This window comes from Chaetodon auriga, chromosome 9 (assembly GCF_051107435.1).
Source record: "Chaetodon auriga isolate fChaAug3 chromosome 9, fChaAug3.hap1, whole genome shotgun sequence".
In the NCBI taxonomy this organism is placed as follows: domain Eukaryota; kingdom Metazoa; phylum Chordata; class Actinopteri; order Chaetodontiformes; family Chaetodontidae; genus Chaetodon; species Chaetodon auriga.
In genome coordinates this window covers 14,307,148-14,325,157 of record NC_135082.1, presented here as the reverse complement: position 1 = coordinate 14,325,157, position 18,010 = coordinate 14,307,148, and the positions used below count along the sequence as shown (strand labels likewise).

At 42.3% G+C, this 18,010-nt stretch overlaps 3 protein-coding genes across 4 annotated transcripts; 2 read left to right on the top strand and 1 right to left on the bottom strand.

Moving 5' to 3' along the window:
• Positions 1-1,459: 1,459 nt before the first annotated feature.
• Positions 1,460-4,922, top strand: tlr1 (toll-like receptor 1). The gene is made up of 2 exons (XM_076739891.1): positions 1,460-1,574; positions 2,286-4,922. The coding sequence occupies exon 2, from the start codon at positions 2,293-2,295 to the stop codon at positions 4,687-4,689; it is 2,397 nt and encodes a 798-aa protein (XP_076596006.1). The 5' UTR covers positions 1,460-1,574; positions 2,286-2,292; the 3' UTR covers positions 4,690-4,922.
• ints10 (integrator complex subunit 10) lies at positions 4,909-12,101 on the bottom strand. Of its 2 annotated transcripts, XM_076739892.1 has the most exons (18): positions 11,522-12,094; positions 11,311-11,378; positions 11,117-11,220; positions 10,819-10,958; positions 10,642-10,723; positions 10,412-10,552; positions 10,069-10,243; positions 9,349-9,518; positions 9,080-9,216; positions 8,746-8,899; positions 8,467-8,549; positions 8,033-8,188; positions 7,195-7,303; positions 6,754-6,833; positions 6,497-6,659; positions 6,277-6,370; positions 5,920-5,988; positions 4,909-5,400 (listed from the first exon to the last, which is right to left on the bottom strand). In XM_076739892.1, the coding sequence occupies exons 1-18, from the start codon at positions 11,648-11,650 to the stop codon at positions 5,244-5,246; spliced, it is 2,211 nt and encodes a 736-aa protein (XP_076596007.1). In that variant the 5' UTR covers positions 11,651-12,094; the 3' UTR covers positions 4,909-5,243. The 2 variants fall into 2 exon arrangements, with proteins under 2 accessions (XP_076596007.1, XP_076596008.1); XM_076739893.1 differs by lacking the exon at positions 5,920-5,988 and having other exon boundaries at positions 4,919-5,400; positions 11,522-12,101.
• A 29-nt stretch (positions 12,102-12,130) lies between these two features.
• slc25a51b (solute carrier family 25 member 51b) lies at positions 12,131-17,006 on the top strand. Its single transcript, XM_076739895.1, has 2 exons — positions 12,131-12,492; positions 14,344-17,006. The coding sequence occupies exon 2, from the start codon at positions 14,419-14,421 to the stop codon at positions 15,352-15,354; it is 936 nt and encodes a 311-aa protein (XP_076596010.1). The 5' UTR covers positions 12,131-12,492; positions 14,344-14,418; the 3' UTR covers positions 15,355-17,006.
• Positions 17,007-18,010: the final 1,004 nt, after the last annotated feature.

The window sequence follows — 18,010 nt, the reverse complement described above, 5'->3', positions numbered from 1 at the left end:
GAAGTTTCTGCTGAATTATTTTCACCTGTTATTCCAAAAACTCTCTGTCATCCTTCAGTAACATATAACAATAAAGAACATTTAAAAGACCAACATGTAAGAGGATATTACAGACCTATGCTTATGAGGGCACATACATACACATACAAACACACACACGCACACGCACACACACACACACACACACAAGAACATTCTTGTGTCAATAATTAGCTTGTACTCTGATCTTAGCTCCATGACCAACGAGTAATTCACACTGAAGTCTGCCTCCACCAACGCACGTTTTTAAGTCTGAGCTGAAAAACACATTTCACATTTGAGTAAACAGATCTCATTTTTTCAATATGAATGCACATGTTCAACACATATTGAGGACATTTATTGACAAAGAAGGAAGGACAATTCAATGTAGTGCAGCCTGGAAGTGAAAAACAGGCTGTTCTCTGTTCTCCTGCAGGCCAGAAGCTGCTAAGCACCTCAAGTGATCTTCCAAGATTTGATCAAAGCAAGGCAGGTGAGAACAGTGACACCAGCTCATATGACCTTATTCAATTTAGCTCCACTTGCCTTATGAGTAACAGTCATTGACCCAAGGAAACAGCAGTAACAACAATGCTGGAAAGTGTGCGTGCGCGTGTGTTTGTGTGACTATATATAACTAAACCTCCCAATCATAATAAAACAGGTTAAAGCCCATCAAAAAGGCCCTTTTCTCAGCCTCCTTCATTAAAGGCAGTGTCTACAGCCATCTAGAGTAAACAGTGTAATTGTCCAGGATACACTCTGCCTCAAGGCATTAATGGGAGTTTAGTTAATCGAATAAGGAAATGGTCATCTACCACCCACACTGACCTCAGTGTGGTAGCTATGATACCATAGAAAAAGATGCTCTTGGTTCTTTGTGTAAATGAATCAAACTGAGCGTCTTTTATAAGATTTTGAAAAGAGGATGGACATCTTTTAAACACAATCCAGCTAATAAGAGCACATAAAGAACTGCCAGTCAATCAAATCTTAACAGATTTAAGTCAGAACAACAGAGTAGATACCGTCTCTCTCCCGACATGTTGAAATCATTTTATGTAATCTTATCAAGGATCTTAACAAATATGGGAGCTTCCTTCAATAAAAAAAAACTGCCAGTAAATAAAAGGGAAGTGAAAAGAGGATGTAGATTGAAAAAAAAAAAAAAGTCGCCTGAGTTGCTTTCATTTCCATATCTGAATCCTCTCTAGATCATCTTTTACCGAAACGAATGACCATAATTTGTTTTTCTGTAACATCAGCAGAGCTTGCGTCTGAGAATAGCAGGCAGACCCTTATATCTACAGATTGTTTGACTGACAGACAGACTGACTGTTAAGATTGTTGTCTCTTGTCTTTTTGCATGTTTTTTCACCATTTAAGTAATTTTGAAGCTCTGCAAGTGAGATATTTTCACAGACTCGAAGACTGAACACAGATACCTTTCATTGAGCCTGTCTGCTTCGAAAGTAGTCAAATATGATGGACTGCAACAAATCAACTGCATATTAAGCTGCATCACTCGTTCTGAAAAATCCACTGGACCACAGGTTAGTGCACTCTTTGTCTATGTACTGTACGGCGGTTGGATTTTGAATTAGTGCAAGCTTTATTTATTAAGGATTTTATGTAAACTACTTCCAAATTGATTTTGCATTGGTCTATTCAGATTGAACTATCACTGTTGCCAAAATAGCAGAAAATTTAGATCACACAAGTCAACACACAGAGACGGAAGCAATGAAGAGTCTAGAAAAGCACAAAAAAAGCTTTTAAAACATAATAGTTGAAACTTTGCATTAAACTTTCACGAATTTGCTCACATGAGTATTTGAAATGTGATTGGTGAATGTGCTTTAAAGAAATGAATGGCTGTATTTAAATGTGTTGGGGGACCTGTGGATGCATATGTAACTTTAAACTTACAACTGACCAAAGGCAGTTTATGACAGTTATAATGTTTTAGTTTTGTTGAAACTATTTTAGACAGGTTTAGACTATTTTGTCCACACCATTTATATCAATGCAGGTAGGCTTAATATAAGACACACCTCTCTGTTTATTGCAGTGCAGTTCAACTGTACCACAAACTACATCCTTCAAAATGAGCATGAAGTTGAATCAAGCTCTCTAAAACTGTTTCAGCAAAAACATATGACCTTGATGAAGAGAGGATTTACCTATAGCTGTACCTAACAAACTGGCAACTGAGTGTATGTATCAATAATAACATAGATGTCTATGTCCTTACTTTTATCCAGGCAAACGATGAGGGCTGTGATCGTTGCTGTCTGGACAGCAGCCATGTCAGCGGGGCTCCAGCTGAGTGCTTCGTCTGATGGCCACATCGTCAACCTCTCATCCAAAAATCTCTCCTCTGTCCCGAGAGACCTGCCAAAGACGGTGGAGTTTTTAGACCTGTCATGCAACCACATACAGCAGCTTCACCGAGGTGACTTCAAAAACACCCCTCGCCTGAGGATCCTCAACATTTCATGGAACACTTTGGAGGAGATTCACCCAGAGACGTTCCTTGACACGCCACTCCTGGAGGATCTAGACCTGTCACACAACAGGCTGAAGAACCTGTCGGGTCAGGGCTACCTGCTCCACACAGTGAACCTTCTGGTACTAAATTTGACCTGCAACAAGTTTCTCACAATGACACTTGGGAGTGAGTTCAGCTCCCTGGTAAAACTGGAGATATTAGCACTTGGAGCAAAAAACATCTCTATGGGGGATTTCAAGAATATTGCTGAAGTGAAATTACGTATGCTGACCCTTTCCCTGGAGGATAACCTGGATTATGAAGCAGGTAGTCTGAAGGATGTTCATGCTCAGAGGTTTCAGATAGCCTTCACTAGGAATCAAGCAATGGACCACGGTCTGTTTGCTGATGCTCTGTCGCTCTTTGCTGAAGTGGAGTTGTTGAATTTGATAGCAGGCTACACAGACCTCAGTAAACAGTTGAGTGAGAGAGCACAAATCCACACATCTCATCTTTATCTCACCAACATATCAATTGACTGGGCTGACTTGACTGAATATGTAAATGTGGTTCTGAAAACATCTATTACCCATCTGGCCACCACTGGTGTGGCCATCTACAAACTGCCGCGGAAGGAAACTCCTGTGGTTGCAACATCTAATCTGAAGTCTTTTAGGGCCAGCAAGGCAGTAGTGAAGTCCTTCCTCTTTTCACAGGAGGCTGTATACAACTTTTTTATCAACTTGCCAGTGGAGATTTTAGCGATCACTGAGACCTCAATCATACACATGACATGCCCAAAGTCACAGAGTCCTATTCTCCAGATTGACTTCTCCCTTTGTGCTCTATCTGACTCTGTCTTCTCCAGAGTGGAGTATCAACAAATTCTTGAATGTGAGACTCTGGGTAATGTGAGGAAATTGACTCTGCTAGGCAACAATCTGAAGAGTCTTCATGTGCTAAGCAAACGCGTGCAAAACATGAAATCCCTGCAACATCTGGACCTCAGCCTCAACTCCCTGGATTATGACGGCCTGGAAGAATGTGTCTGGCCACCTAACATCATCAATATGACTCTGTCTTTTAATAGTCTGACAGACTCTGTTTTTAAATGTCTACCAAAAGGAACGGAGACACTGAACCTCCAGAACAACCAGATTTCTGTGGTACCATCAACCATCTTGAATCTGAAAAACCTTTCATCTCTGAATCTAAATGCTAACAGGCTGCGGGACCTGCCAGTGTGTAACGGTTTCCCCATGCTGAATGAACTCCTGCTCCAGTCAAACTCCCTCCACGCCCCCTCTGTGAACAAGCTTGAAAGCTGCCCCAAACTGAAAACACTGGATGTCAGTTACAACCCCTTCACCTGTACCTGCGCTCTGAGGAATTTCAGAAGTCTTTGCATCAAGTTTGAAAAGCAGGGCCACACAGGAATTGAATTGTTGAGTTGGCCATCGGACTATAGGTGCACTTACCCAGAGGCCATTAGAGACTCCACCTTGAAGGAAATCTGGATATCAGAGGTCTCCTGTAATGTTGGCCTTCTAGCTGCCACCATCTTGTGCCCAGCAGTGGTGGTGATTATTGCAGTTCTGACCCTGTGCCATCATTTCGATGTTCCCTGGTATATAGGTATGATCTGGCAGTGGACCAGAGCCAAACATCGCGCCAGAACACGACAAGTTCGACCTGAAGATCTGGTGGGTGTTGAGTTTCATGCTTTTGTGTCTTACAGCCAGCATGACGCAGACTGGGTGCGCAATTCCCTCCTCCCCAACCTTGAAGCCGGAGGGCTCAGAATCTGCCACCATGAGAAAAACTTTGTGCCAGGAAAGACGATTGTTGACAACATCGTCACCTGCGTGGAGAAAAGCCGGCGCTCCGTGTTCGTGCTCTCCGCTCACTTTGTCAAGAGCGAGTGGTGCCATTACGAGCTGTACTTCGCCAGCCACCAACGCCTTGCTCACGGCTCGGACAGCATTGTGCTAGTGTTGCTCGAGCCTCTGCCTCAATACTTGATCCCATCCAAGTACCACCAGCTGAAGTCCATGATGGGCCGCCACACATACTTGGAGTGGCCTCAGGACAGGGCCAAGCACAGGCTGTTCTGGGCTAACCTCAGGGCTGCCCTACAGGCAGACCTGCCACATGCACCAGCCACAGATCTAGAGTAGTGACTGTGGAAGCTAGACTTAAAAAGGGAAAGGAAGTGGGAAGAGGAAATGAGTGGGATAGAGTGTGGAGAGCGTGTACATTTTTTAGTATTCTTCTTTAACACATGCGCATATTTTTCTGAGCTGTAGCATGCAATTCTTTACCTTACGCTAAGAGCTGAAGATGAACTGACAGCTGATGTAATAAATCATAATAAATCAAGTTTTAACAAAAACAATAAACTTTGCTGAAGAATATCAAAAATGCATTTAATTCTTTTGTCAACATTGACTCCAACAAGATGTCACAATATGATTACACCACTTCTGATGTGGTTAAGCACATGTGGTTAACACCAAAGAAAGAAGACCACACACATACCATGAAAACTGTATGAGCCAAAAAAAAAACATGTTTCTTTTTTCGTAAGAGTTCAGTGATAACGACCAGAGAGACAGAAGTGTGTCCTGTGTTGGGAAACAGCTGTTGGTGTCATGAAGTCAGTCCAGCTGCATTAAATTAAAACTGCCTGAATTATTAACTATGAAAAGGTTCAAAAGTCACAGGCCAGGTGTCATGGGAGAGACTGGATGATGATGACTTTCTCGTTGATGCAGAATCGGTGAAGCACATTGAACAGGTTCTCTCCACAGCGCGACACCTGCCTCTCCATGGCCAGGCGGAAATCCTCCTTCACTCCTTTGGTGATTCCACGAGTCACTGTGTGATGTCTGAAAAAAAGAAAAGGGTAAAAAACAATGAACACAAACATACATATGGTCAGAAATGTATTATTATGAGATGATCTGTCCCAAACGCAGAGACACAGCTCTATGCAGTGAAGACAATAGCATGCAAATAGCATGTTACTTAATCCTTACATATAGAAATCAGACATTCAAGATTACACAGTAAAATCATCATCAAACTGTAAATAAAAACCACATAAAACGTGTCCACAAATGAAATGAGATCAAGTGTTATGAAAAGGCAAAAAAACTAAATTGACTGCACATCAAGACTAACACCATCCTAAAATAACAACAACAACGACAGTGATGACCACAGAAAGATGAGCAATGGCTCAAAAAAACAAAGGCCAACAGGAAATCATAGAACAACTAACTCTTGATGTAAAATGTCAGGCCCAAATCAAAACTGGGGGGATGACAAGCCTTGAAGTTGGGAATGAAGGAAGGGTGACTGGTGTTGGGGGGGATGGGACTGTGGGAAGGAGGGGCCTGGGGTACCTGTCCATCGTCTGCACCCCTTGTAGCAGAAGGGTATTTAACTCCACCCCCAGGGCGGGACTAGGGTTCCTAAGGGACAGCAACATTCAACAACTGTCAGTCAGTGAGGGCGCATTCAAGTGGCTTAACTTCTACAGCAATGAATGAAGGAGTCTGATAGAAGCGTTATTTTAACCACAAACCCCTTCTCTTTCTAATGCCCACACAGCATTTTCAGTTCAAAGAACAATTTTCCCCACAGGCCATGTCTACTTAGATCATCATTCCATAGCACTGTTCTCTTTGAAAACAGCAACAGAACGGGAGTGTGCAGAGTCACGATGCCAACTGAAGACTTTCTGAATGGGAGGGGCTTACTTGATCAGCATTCCCTGATTGGGCAGCAGCTCCAGTTGAATCCTTCCCCCTTCTGGAGTGCGCAGGTATGCAAACTCCTCCAGCATGTCAATGTCTGACAAAAATCATGAGCGTACGGAAACTAACACCAAACACCGACAACACAACCACAAAGTAATTGATCCATCCAATCCACTCAAGCTCTATTGTTGTTGTGTGTGAGGTTACAAAAAAAGGATACTGGTGACATAGTTGAAGAAATTCTCATACTGGAAACTGCCTTGCTGACAGATCTTATCCACTGCCTTTAAAAACAGCATCTCGCCCTGTGGCCAGTCATGCTGCAGGAGCACCACCACATGCCCAAGGGACAGGTCGTCACGGCTGTCTGTGAAAGCACGGAGCTGATTGGACCAAATGAGAAATAGAGAAAGTGTGTTATACAAGGTTTATTATGTAAATGTCATACATTTACACAGAATTAATGAGTGAAAATACCTTGAAGCAGGCCAGCATGAGCTGGAGACAGAAGGGTAAAACAGCTTTGCTGGTGCAAGGAAGTAATCTCAGGTCATTGCCTGCATGTGACAAAAAAGAATCACTGCATCATGTTCTGATAATCGTAGACACGCATTTCTCTCTCTCACGTGACAAATCATGTCATTCACAGGATTTGCGAATCAAAGGATATCCACATTGTCAACATAATCAGTTCTTTCTCATGAATATGCAAAGTGCTGCAAAGGGAACTTGTGGTTGTCACTGGTGACAACAATTAGTCAACATACATCCACAAGGGACGTTCTGCCAAGATCTGAAACCCTTTTGTGCTTCACACAAAATCTATATGAGATGTCAATTTCACACAAGTTAAGAGCTGTTCATAGGTCAGAATCACTGATGTTTTGGGGGGTTTTTTTTTGGTTTTTTTTTATATACCTTTCCTTGCTTTGATCTTGACTCTTCCCTGATCTTCTGGGCTCTTTGTTGGTTCTTGGTTTGGGGGCACCAGCCCACCGACGACATCAAGCAGCTTCTCACAGGCCATCTGATTAACAGATACAGTACAATACATACATCATATGTGTCAACAGGGTAGGACTTAAAATGTTATGAAGGTACATCATCTGCATTTGTTCTTTATATTCTGTTGTGAGCACATGTTGTCTCTGTGTTATGTAGATCTTTTTGCTAAGCCAAAACCTTTTCTGAAAATTATCAGTGACCATACACAAATTTACAGACAATTTAGGCCTGCATGTCAAATAATACTAGATAATAAACCAACATATGTTCAAAATCTCGTATAAATGTTTGAAAAATGTAGAAGCTTTCGGGCAAAGTAATTACATATCAGTTAGTCAGAATGGTTAAATTAATGGTTAGTGGTTATACTAAATGTCTGAAATCAAATCTCTGAAATTTTAACTCTGCTCCAGTTATGCGCCTCTAAAACTTAACTACAGTGCCACCTTCAGGCCGGTTCATGTTATGCATTCATTTTGGGACATGTTGAAAGCAAAACAACCTCCTTGCAATATAGACTAGATTAGGACCACAGATATCCACAGAATAACAGAGACTGTAAATCAGAAATTTCCACAAGATGCAAACGGGAAAGCAAATACTGCTCTGTACAACACATTTTAAGCCAGGTGTACTTCAGAATATGGAAGTGAATACATGCAGCCTGTGTTTGTATATGCATGTCTCCTGACACCCACCAGCCTTATATACAAGATTGGTTGCACATATTTGTGTGTGTGTGTTTGTGTACCCTGTACTCTCCCAGTGCGTAGTGGCAGGAGGCCTGCTGTATGAGGGCCCTGTGGTGCTCCAGACTGGCCTGACCTGAGGGGCTCTGCTGCCCAGGCTGAGGCTGCTGCACTGCAGCCATCTGGTGCAGGCTGGAGAGGGCCTTACGGTACTGTCCCTGGACACACGCAAACACATACACGCACACAAAATCAGCATACAGTCAAAGACAACACATGAGGTACATGGAAATAAAGATGAACATGTGTGTTTCATAAGCTCTATTTGCCCAATACTTTAAAAACTGTAGAAAACAAGATGAATATATGTATTGTATGCATGTGTTGTTCTTTGCTGCTCTTCCAATCACTACATTTCCTCACAGGGCTCAATGAAGTTTAATTTAATCCAGCATGAAATGAATGTATGAACAGAAAACGAAAACATGTTTCTTGCCTGAAATATGATCATGTCGGTGAGGAATATTCTGAACCAAAGCCAGCTGTCTGTCTTCCAAGAGGCACAGATCTTCTTGAACTCTGTTTAAATGCAATGTTACATTCAAATGATTAACACTTTTGTCCCCCTGCCCCTCCTTAAAGTTGTATCAAGATTTTTTTTTTAAAAGTCACAAGAAAACTTGTGCAGCTGTTGTGGTTGCCAATTTATGATATGTGCCTGGACCCTGTCCAGGTGGGTGAAACAGAAGCCCAGATAAACAGAGGAGCTGTTTACCGGTTTCCAGTCCGTCGTGGGAGTGAAGAAGGTCCCAGCTTTCCCTCGCTGTGCGGAAGCTGTCCAGAGTCTCTGACCAGCTGGGCATATCAATCTTGTTCACTAAAATGTGTCGACCTCGACCTTTTCCCAAACCCTCCTCATCATCTGAACTCTGCAACAACACACATACACAATAACAAAAAAAGCAGACACAACAGAAACACACTACACTCATTCTAAAGCTTATTTATGAAAACACAGACAACAACCGTGCCCGCTAACGGTGATGTGTTTCTCAAGCTCTCACAAAAATCAGGTAGAATCATCCAAATGATTTCTGAGTCGTCCTCACCATTGTCTTCTCTCTGCCGTCAGCCAGTTTGCGTTTCTTATGTGCATGTTTCACTCCTCTTTCAATCTCCACATCGTTATACACAGAGCTCAAGTCCTCTACAAGGATCCACGGCCCCGAACTCAATGCACTCACGCCTGCCAAACATAAACACATCATCTGATCGTTCAACCATTCACTGAAAAGACGGCAGAGATGCATATCCTGAAGAACTAGAGCGAAATGAACAAACGGGGAACCACAGTGTGCTTGAAAAGACAGAGGCTGACCCTGGAACAGTGCAGGCTGTACAGATGAGACATAGAGGAAGGCACTGCGGAAGAGGACGAGTGCAGCACAGATGACCACTTGACTACAGCAGCGGGACCTTGTGTCTCCTTCCAGACCAGGCAGGTAGCGACACAGCTCCTTCACTCTCTGCAGCATGTCCACATAATTCCTACAGCAGAAGGTACAGATACAAGCAAAGAAACACCACATTTTAAAAACATTTATACTCACTTTAAAACGACCTATGCTACATTTATGAAGGTGTATATACCATCCTGCAGCACCTGTAAGGAATACAAGTAGTCTAAACCATTTCTTTGCCTGTGCCTCATTTTCACAGACCAAAACTGTTAAATTTTAATATGTAATATAAGGATTCTATATTTGTTACAGGCTATTCTGTAATACAGCGTAATAAACATGTAGCACTTACAAAATTGCAATCCTGAATGTTCCTACATTACTTTACAGCGCGTCTACCTGTTTTGTGTGTGCTGTACTGAAAACATACGCGCTGTCTTGCAACTACGTTTCCCTCTGTCTCTTATATGGGCTGACAGCAAAATGTCTTCACCTATTTATATCAATGACAGTAGACTGAGTAATAGAAACACTATTGGGTGCATCTAATAAAAGATTTTATATTACAAGAGTCACCTGAACACAAAACAACTCTATAAAACAGTACTGGCTGATTGACAGACAGACAGATAGGCTACCTCTGTCCCTTGTCTCCCTGCCACTCGCAGCGTGCTCCAACCACAGCGAGGATATCCAACAGCCTCTCCCACGGTTCTGCTACCACTGATGACTTTTCTGACAGGCCGTCAATCACGTAACGCTGGGAGCCTCGGGACACATTGGGAGACTTCAGAGACCCACCTTCTTGAGAGCCTGACACGAACAACAAGAGACACAGGAAAAAAAAAAAAGTCACGCAGGCAGTGAGTGGGAAAGAATATGGAGATAGACCTCATGTAGTACAACAGATCTTGGGGTTTAAAGCGGTCACACTGGATTAAAGGGAAAGGAAAGACCAGCATCAACATAGTGCAGCTTTACCCTGCATTTGTACATCAGGTGAGGGTCCACGGGTAACGTAGCCGATGTAGAATTCAGCTGCTTTCAGCATGTACTTCTGCATCAGGCTGGCTGGCAAGCGCATGTCCATGTTGTTTATGACCAAAGGAAGGACATCACACACTGAAATGATAAGAAAGAATATGTGTGAAAAGCATACAGTAAGTGGTTTTTGCAACTGAATGAAAAACTACTTTTAATGGCTTGCTCACCAAAAAGTTTTCTGAAGCAGTTGACAGGAGTGTCCATATTCTCTGATGCCTCCGCCTCTAACAATGTTTCTCCAAGATTGACCTGAACATGTGGGAAAATGTTACCGGTGACTGTTTTACAGAATTGTACTCTAGGTTCAAATGTCAACACACAAGTGTCATGTTATCATTACGTACTCCATGTTGAACCACAGACTCTGGAAAGCGCTTGAGGAGGAGAAGCAGCATCTCTGCCTTCTCCAAAGTGTTGAAACACTGCTCTGTGGCTTTCAGTAACATCTCACACTGTACACGGCCAGGTAGCGTCTCAAAAAGCCCTGAGTGAGACAAAGACACACAGAAAAATAAACACTATTTTGAGTTCCAAACATTACCACTGCTGACAGAAAGGATGTCAGAATGTACACTAATGTACACATTACCCATGGTGACATGGTCATATGGTATTCAAACAAGGGAACTGAACTCCTCTCACCTCGTAGAAACTGTGCATGTTTGTCCTGAGAGTCACTGCGAAGGGCAGCTGTGATGACACTGATCTCTCGCCAAACAATGGGCTGATCTGGAAAGTTCATAAACCTAAAGGATGGAAGATCATTGACAAGAGTAACCTCAGAATAAGCAAAGGGCACTTGACATTAACACCAGAGATTTTACACTGTAACTCACATGTCATACAGCAGTCTCCCTGCTGAGGCTGTCCTCTCTGCATTGCGTTCAATGATGTACATTTCATACTGTGAAAACAGGCAACAACCACCGTTTAATAATGGACTCATAACAGAGGATCCACAAATATCACTCACGTGATAATGTTGGACTGAAACATATGGAGAAATTCATATAGATCCTAAGAGACTGAGGTATGTCTTAATGTTACCTGTATGTTGAAATCTGCAGGGTACAGGGTTCTGGCAGTGATGAGCCAGGCTTTGGCCGCACAGGGATCATCAGAGACCAGTTCCCGGGCTCTTTTCACCAAAAACTCGCAGTCTTTTTGCGCTGACATTGTTCATGAATTGTGCTTTCGGTGCCGAAGGAGACAAACTAACCACTCACGCAGTTCACGCTGTAACTTCGTTTAACGCATACGGTTCTCGTCCACCGACAAGTGGATGAATATCAAGTGCGAGCTGTAGGCAACGTTGGCGTTTAGCTAAAAAAAAAAGAAAAAGAAAAAGAAAAAAAAGAAAAAGAAAAAAAAGAGCTGTTCTGTCCAAAATATTGCAGCTAGCAGCATATAGCTAGTTAGCGTTAGCTATGACATTTTAATTAACATCTTTGCTAGAGTTGTTCGCAGGACCATGCTCTATTATTTATTTATCTTACAGACACACAATAGTCATGCATATCAACAAAAGAACAAGAATTATTTGGGGGGAAATCGACGTTACCAGTCAAAGCTAGCTGAACCTGTGTTTACCGACACATTGGCCAACGTTACGGTAATGACGTCACACTGTAGTCGTAAAAAACGACGTCGCATCCTGCTTTACGACCAATATTCAAGCGCTGCGTTATTAGTTAGCCCTACGAAAACAAAGCAAAAAATGTTCGTTTTAGCTTTTTATGCAACATCGTAAAAAAAAAGTAATGGATAGTTAAACAACCCAAACTGTAAACTATTTATTAACTATGAGTGCAAATGTGAAAGAGGGTCTTTGAAGCCAGCCGTGGCCCCATCCATGTACTCTCATATCTTCAGTAGTGCGCATGCGCTGACGGTGCATTTCTGCTGTCACCTGCTACTGCTAGGGCTGCAGACACGACCTACAGTTGCGTCCCAACTACCGTGTGAATTACTGCACTCTATCTGTCCAGGGACAGGACAGCGATCGGTGTACACGGCAGGTAAAGACTGATTTATGAGCCCTGCGGTTGCTTGACCGAAACTGAGAGACGATGTTTTGCCTCTTGACATTCAGTTCCTGCCAACGAAGTCTCCAACCAATCATCAGTCAGGGCTTGTCATTTTGACTCTGATTATGCTAGCCACTTAGCATGCTAGACAGGCAAGTATTGTGCTGTAACATGCAGCCATTGACGTTGTATCTGACCCTGTTCTCATGTTAGCCCCAAAAAGCCGCGTTTACCAGGAATGCAAATATAAGTTACTGTTACGAGCATAACCAAGGAGGCCCAGTCACTAGCACTGTTGAGATAGCTGAATTGGCTAACCTCTTTAGCATTTGGGCGTAACTATTAAGCTAAACATGCTAACCCGTTTGTGATTTGATGGTCTTTTAGCTAGCTGTTCATACAGTAACTAATATTACTTCGTGTCCTTGTTGTAATATAACAGTTAGCTGAGATCAGGCCATATGTCTGAATGAACCTACACACTGACAGCAAACCAGGACAACAGGCATGACACGACAACATACCGAGTAACACGGAAGCAGCGTATGGGGGGCGAGTTCACCAAAGATTCAGTACTGGAAAATCATCATTACGCAATACGGTTATTTTCTTCTACTTAAATCCTTTGATCTAGTAAAACTACCTACATCACAATGCGATTGTTTTTCTTTTTAACGTTATTCATAATGGGAGAATACGTGCATCCCGCATTCAAATAGCGACACTGACACGGCAAAACGAAACTACAGAACCATCAGCTTACGCAATTATCAATCAGTGTGAATGTGGGAAAATATAATGATCAAAGTATGTTGATAAAGGTGATAAAACAACTGTGTAGCTGCTGTTCAGGAATTCAAATTGCAACAGCACAATAATAGTTTATTTTTAAGATTATAGTTTTATTATATCTATTTTTTAATTGTGTAACAGGCCCTCATGGGTCAGTAGAGATGTGGCACACTGACCTCAAACTGTGTGTAAGGATTTCTGGAGTGATATTTTGGGTGACACACTTCTACTATGACCTCTAATGACCTTACACCTTTGCCACCACTATCTCTTCCTTGGTCTATAATTAGAAAACTCCTAGACAACTTGCTTCATGTCCTAAACATATTTAGCCTGTTATTTTTGTTTTGGTGGGGCCTTGCTTTCACTTAAGCAGATTAGTTCTCACTATTGTACGTAGTAGGGTGTGCCACTAGCTTCTTAAATGCTTCAAAAAGAAAAGCTCTTAATGCTTTAATTAAACTTAATGAACTTAATGAAACACTTTATGATAATGTAGAATACATGGTGCTCTCTAATGTACATTAAATGAATGGGCCTAATGTCTTCTGTCGCTCATAGTTGTGCTCTCCTCCTCCATAGCCAAGAAAACACGTATTGGCCCATTAAGTTGTGTAATAACTCTTATCTGTGGCCAGTTGGGCCAGCGTGTTTGTACAAGTTGAAGGCAGGTGGCAGTTTTTTAACAGCTCAGTCTGTGAAAGCCAACATATAGCATGTATGAGCCAATTAGTCTAGACCCAAACCAATATCTTGCATATTATAGAGAATAGTTTCACATTGTATTGCATTCAGCATATATATTGACAGATATACAAAAAGAAATTGTGCTACAGTATTTTTTTATATATTTGTTAGTAATTTCCCAACAAAATGAATGTTAAAAATGTTATTTTATATTTACTGGGACTGCATTTTTAATAAAAGTCTTTGGTACAAGTCTGCCAAAGATATGGCACTCACACACAAATCCAAAAAAAGCCATAAAAATAATTTCCCAAAAGATGATGAAGATGAAAAATGATGTCTGATATTTCCTCTGTCTTTCAGGGCCTCTATATTTCACAGAAGAGAGCAGTTCTGATGTGATACTGGAGGAACACGCTGTGGAGCAGTGAGCCTCCCATGGCTGTTAGCACCATGGACTCTGAGTCAGCCCGGACACCTCAGCCTCAGGCTGCCCTGACTAAAGGAGGCCGCTCCCTGCTGCCTGCTGGGGTTCTGAGTGCCAAGCTGGGCCATCATGGCAAGCACTATGTATGCGGCTCTATTGCAGCTTTTACCAACATCGTGGTGACCTTCCCCATCCAGAAGGTGCTGTTCCGCCAGCAGCTGCACGGTGTGTTGGCCACTGAGGCGGTGCAGCAGCTTCAGAGGGATGGGCTGAGGAATCTTTACCGGGGCCTGCTGCCCCCACTGCTCCAGAAGAGCACTACGGTGGCCATCATGTTTGGCCTGTATGAGGACTTCTCCAGAGTCTTACTAGACAGGGCCGGTGGCAGCGGCGTGCCAGAGCTGGTCACCCGAAGTTTTGCTGCAGCATTGGCAGGAACCGCAGAAGCCATCCTGATGCCATTTGAGCGTGTGCAGACTCTCCTACAAGACCATCGGCACCATGAACGCTTCAACAACACAGCCCACACCTTCCGAACACTTCTGTCTGAGTATGGTGTCAGGGAGTGCTACCGTGGCCTCATGCCCATACTCCTCCGTAATGGCCCTAGCAATGTGCTCTTCTTCGGACTCCGCGGGCCCATCAAGGAGCAGCTCCCAGAAGCCACTAGCCGGGCAGGTCACTTGGTGAATGATTTTGTGTGTGGAGGGTTGTTGGGGGCAGCGCTTGGCATCATGTTCTATCCATTAAATGTGGTCAAATCCCGAGCCCAGTCTCAGGTTGGTGGAGCCTTCCAGCCTTGCAGAGAGGTGTTGCTGACAGTGTGGAGAGAAAGAGGTGGCAGTGTGGCTATGCTCTTCAGAGGAGCCCACCTCAACTACCACCGTTCACTCCTCTCCTGGGGGATCATCAATGCCACCTACGAGCTGCTGCTGAAGATCATGTGAGAGGGGAAATAGAGATGAGATCTAGAGAGGAAGAGAAAGTGTGTAAAGGGAAAAACCTGTATGGAGTGATCCAGCTGGTTTATTGAGATCGAAAATCATCAAGTAAAGCCGATGCACTTCCTGTCTGGCACTGTTTTTGGGACACTGGAGTTTCCATGACTGAAAGACATGCACTCGACTGATAGATATGCACTTCTGACAGGGGCCAACAGTTAGTGTGAGATAAACCACCTGCCATTGTTACTATTTACTGTTGTCAAATATTAAAGACAGGACACACACTTTAGCCTGTGTAACACTTGTGCCAGGGTCCAATTGAAATGCCCTTGTTTGCTCAGTCTACACAAAATTGGGGAAGTAAACTGAACTCCAGTGCATTTTTTTCCACAGTTTCAAGCAAAGAATACTTGACTGGATTAAGTGTTTGGTAGAGGAAGCTTTCTTCTTATGTGCCGTGTGCTATGGTTTGTCTTGTTGACAAATTCTGTCTGTTTGTTTGACCAAGAGCACTTCCTCTGTGAGGCTGTTTTCTGCCACTTAACTGAAACACCTGTGCTTCTGACCATTGGAATATCCCAAGATTTACTTGTAAGTATAATGTTGGCCGTTTTACTTCTCTTCTCAAGAAATAATTGAAATTTATCCGAATAAGTGATATACATGTTCTTGGAAACACTGTCTTGCAGGCGCTTTCACATACGATTCATCTTTGCACATTGGAAGTCTTTCTCTTTGGTGTATTTTACGAAGTGCTCCTGGCAGGGTGTATGTGTTGTTTGAGTTTTGACAAGTGCCCATTGATGTGTATGTGAGTAAAACATACAGTTACACCCAGATGTTGTCTGTTTTTATAATTTATTGCAAGGGAGAATATAATATTGAATCTAGACTTCTGTTGCAACAAATAATCCCACAGAAACTGTTTGGTTAAGATATCATTTTGAAACCAAACCTTTGCAGCTTCAGAAAAAGTTTACCTGATATTCATTTGACTGCACACCATAGCTGCATTTGTTCATTTTTGGGATTATTGTTGTGTTATTGTCTATGAGACTAAATGCTTCTCAGTGGTTGTTTCCTTTTTCTTAACTTTAATATCACTTGTTTTATACATGTATCTCTCCCCCTCTGCTCACCCTTGTATATCTTTCCTTGTCTCACGCTTGCTCTCCTCTCTGTCTGTAACATCTGTTGACATAATGGGCTCAGATTTCAAGCATGAGTAGAGGCAGTCACCACGCAGCAGCTCTCGCTGGGTACGACAGCCCAAAGAGGAAAGGCATGCTGCTTGGCCACAGAGAGAGACTGAACAGTAATGGTGCTGAGAGAAGACAGGGGCAGAGGGTAATGTTCAGTGGCACAAAAAGCTCAAGCTGCCATGTAAATGGACCACTTGGTCTATTTCTTCAGTTCTTTTCATTCTGCCTGTCCACAGTGTACTCTTTCGTGAGATCTTTTCAGGATTTTCTCTTTCTACTCTTCAAAAATAAGACTTTGTATTGAAATAGGTATTGAAAGTGGGGAACCCTGGCTTATACTAAACACTGCTGTTTATAATCGCCATTTTCCATGAAGCACAAAATCACTATGAAAATGTTAAATTACTATTTACAACCAAATGAAATGTCAAATCAATCCATTAAAAGTGTTGACAGTGAATACGTCTATAATGTTGGTGTTTATGGGGATACATTTGTCAAATTTGTTTTATCTTAATACACCAAAAATATGAGACGTTATGTTTTACTTATGTAATAGAGACACCCATACACGATGAAACTGAATGGTTTCTGTGTGTCTTATGACCTTTGTCGCCAGAATTTCACAATAACATGTCTCATCTCTCTGACCTGCCCTTGTCCAAATATACACCGTAATCCCTTCTTTGTAATCAATCACACAAACAGCATCAACGTTACAGTGAGGTATTGTAGTCAAGCTGAACAAACTTAACACTGAATCATAACGAAGGATGAAGCAGACACTGAAATACACTTCAACACCTCTCTCCGCACGACACTGTCAGACCAAGTTTTTTTTTTTTTTACGTGCGACAGTGCAGAGTGCGACTTTCTAGATTACTCGGTCAAGAAGTCAGACTGCAGATAATGATCAGATTAAGGGCAATCTGACATGGGGACTTTGGATCAGGCAGGGTTGAGCTGCTGTAGCTACAAAGCCTCTCAGCTCTCTTTCTGATTCTTTCCACAAATGTCCTCTTGACAATCATTTTAGGTGAAATCTTAAATTTTTACATTCCAATTCATTATTTAAGAATGTGTTTTAATAATTCGAGTGGAAATCTCGCTCTAACTCAGCTAACTCTCTGTAAATAATTTATAGACATTCCCAGTGCCAAATGAAAGAGAAAAGAGAGAAAGGAGGTCTTGGTGTTAGATGAATTGATAAACATTGCCTTCGTGGAAGTACACGAAGTGCTGAGAGAGAAATCCGGCACTAATCCTCATTAACAGTATTAGTAGTGCAGTGATGGAACAAATAGAGAAGCTATTTAGACTGCTGAGGTTCAGTATATCTCCAAAGCTTCATTCTCTCAGAGATTTTTTTAAATGTTCAAATGACGCAATATTTTATTATTTAGCTTATGTGAGCTGGAAGTTGGTACATGAAATGGGTTAATAACTGGTCTGTAGAC

Bases quoted from the DNA above. Each gene is read 5' to 3' on its own strand.
- tlr1 (XM_076739891.1), top strand. From the start codon at position 2,293: ATGAGGGCTGTGATCGTTGCTGTCTGGACAGCAGCCATGTCAGCGGGG.
- ints10 (XM_076739892.1), bottom strand. From the start codon at position 11,650: ATGTCAGCGCAAAAAGACTGCGAGTTTTTGGTGAAAAGAGCCCGGGAA. The intron at 11,221-11,310 runs GTGAGTTACAGT...TCCATCCTTTAG, and splicing joins GGGAGACTGCTGTATGACAT to GTTTATGAACTTTCCAGATC. The intron at 9,519-10,068 runs GTAGCCTATCTG...CTTCTGCTGTAG, and splicing joins CAGGGAGACAAGGGACAGAG to GAATTATGTGGACATGCTGC.
- slc25a51b (XM_076739895.1), top strand. From the start codon at position 14,419: ATGGCTGTTAGCACCATGGACTCTGAGTCAGCCCGGACACCTCAGCCT.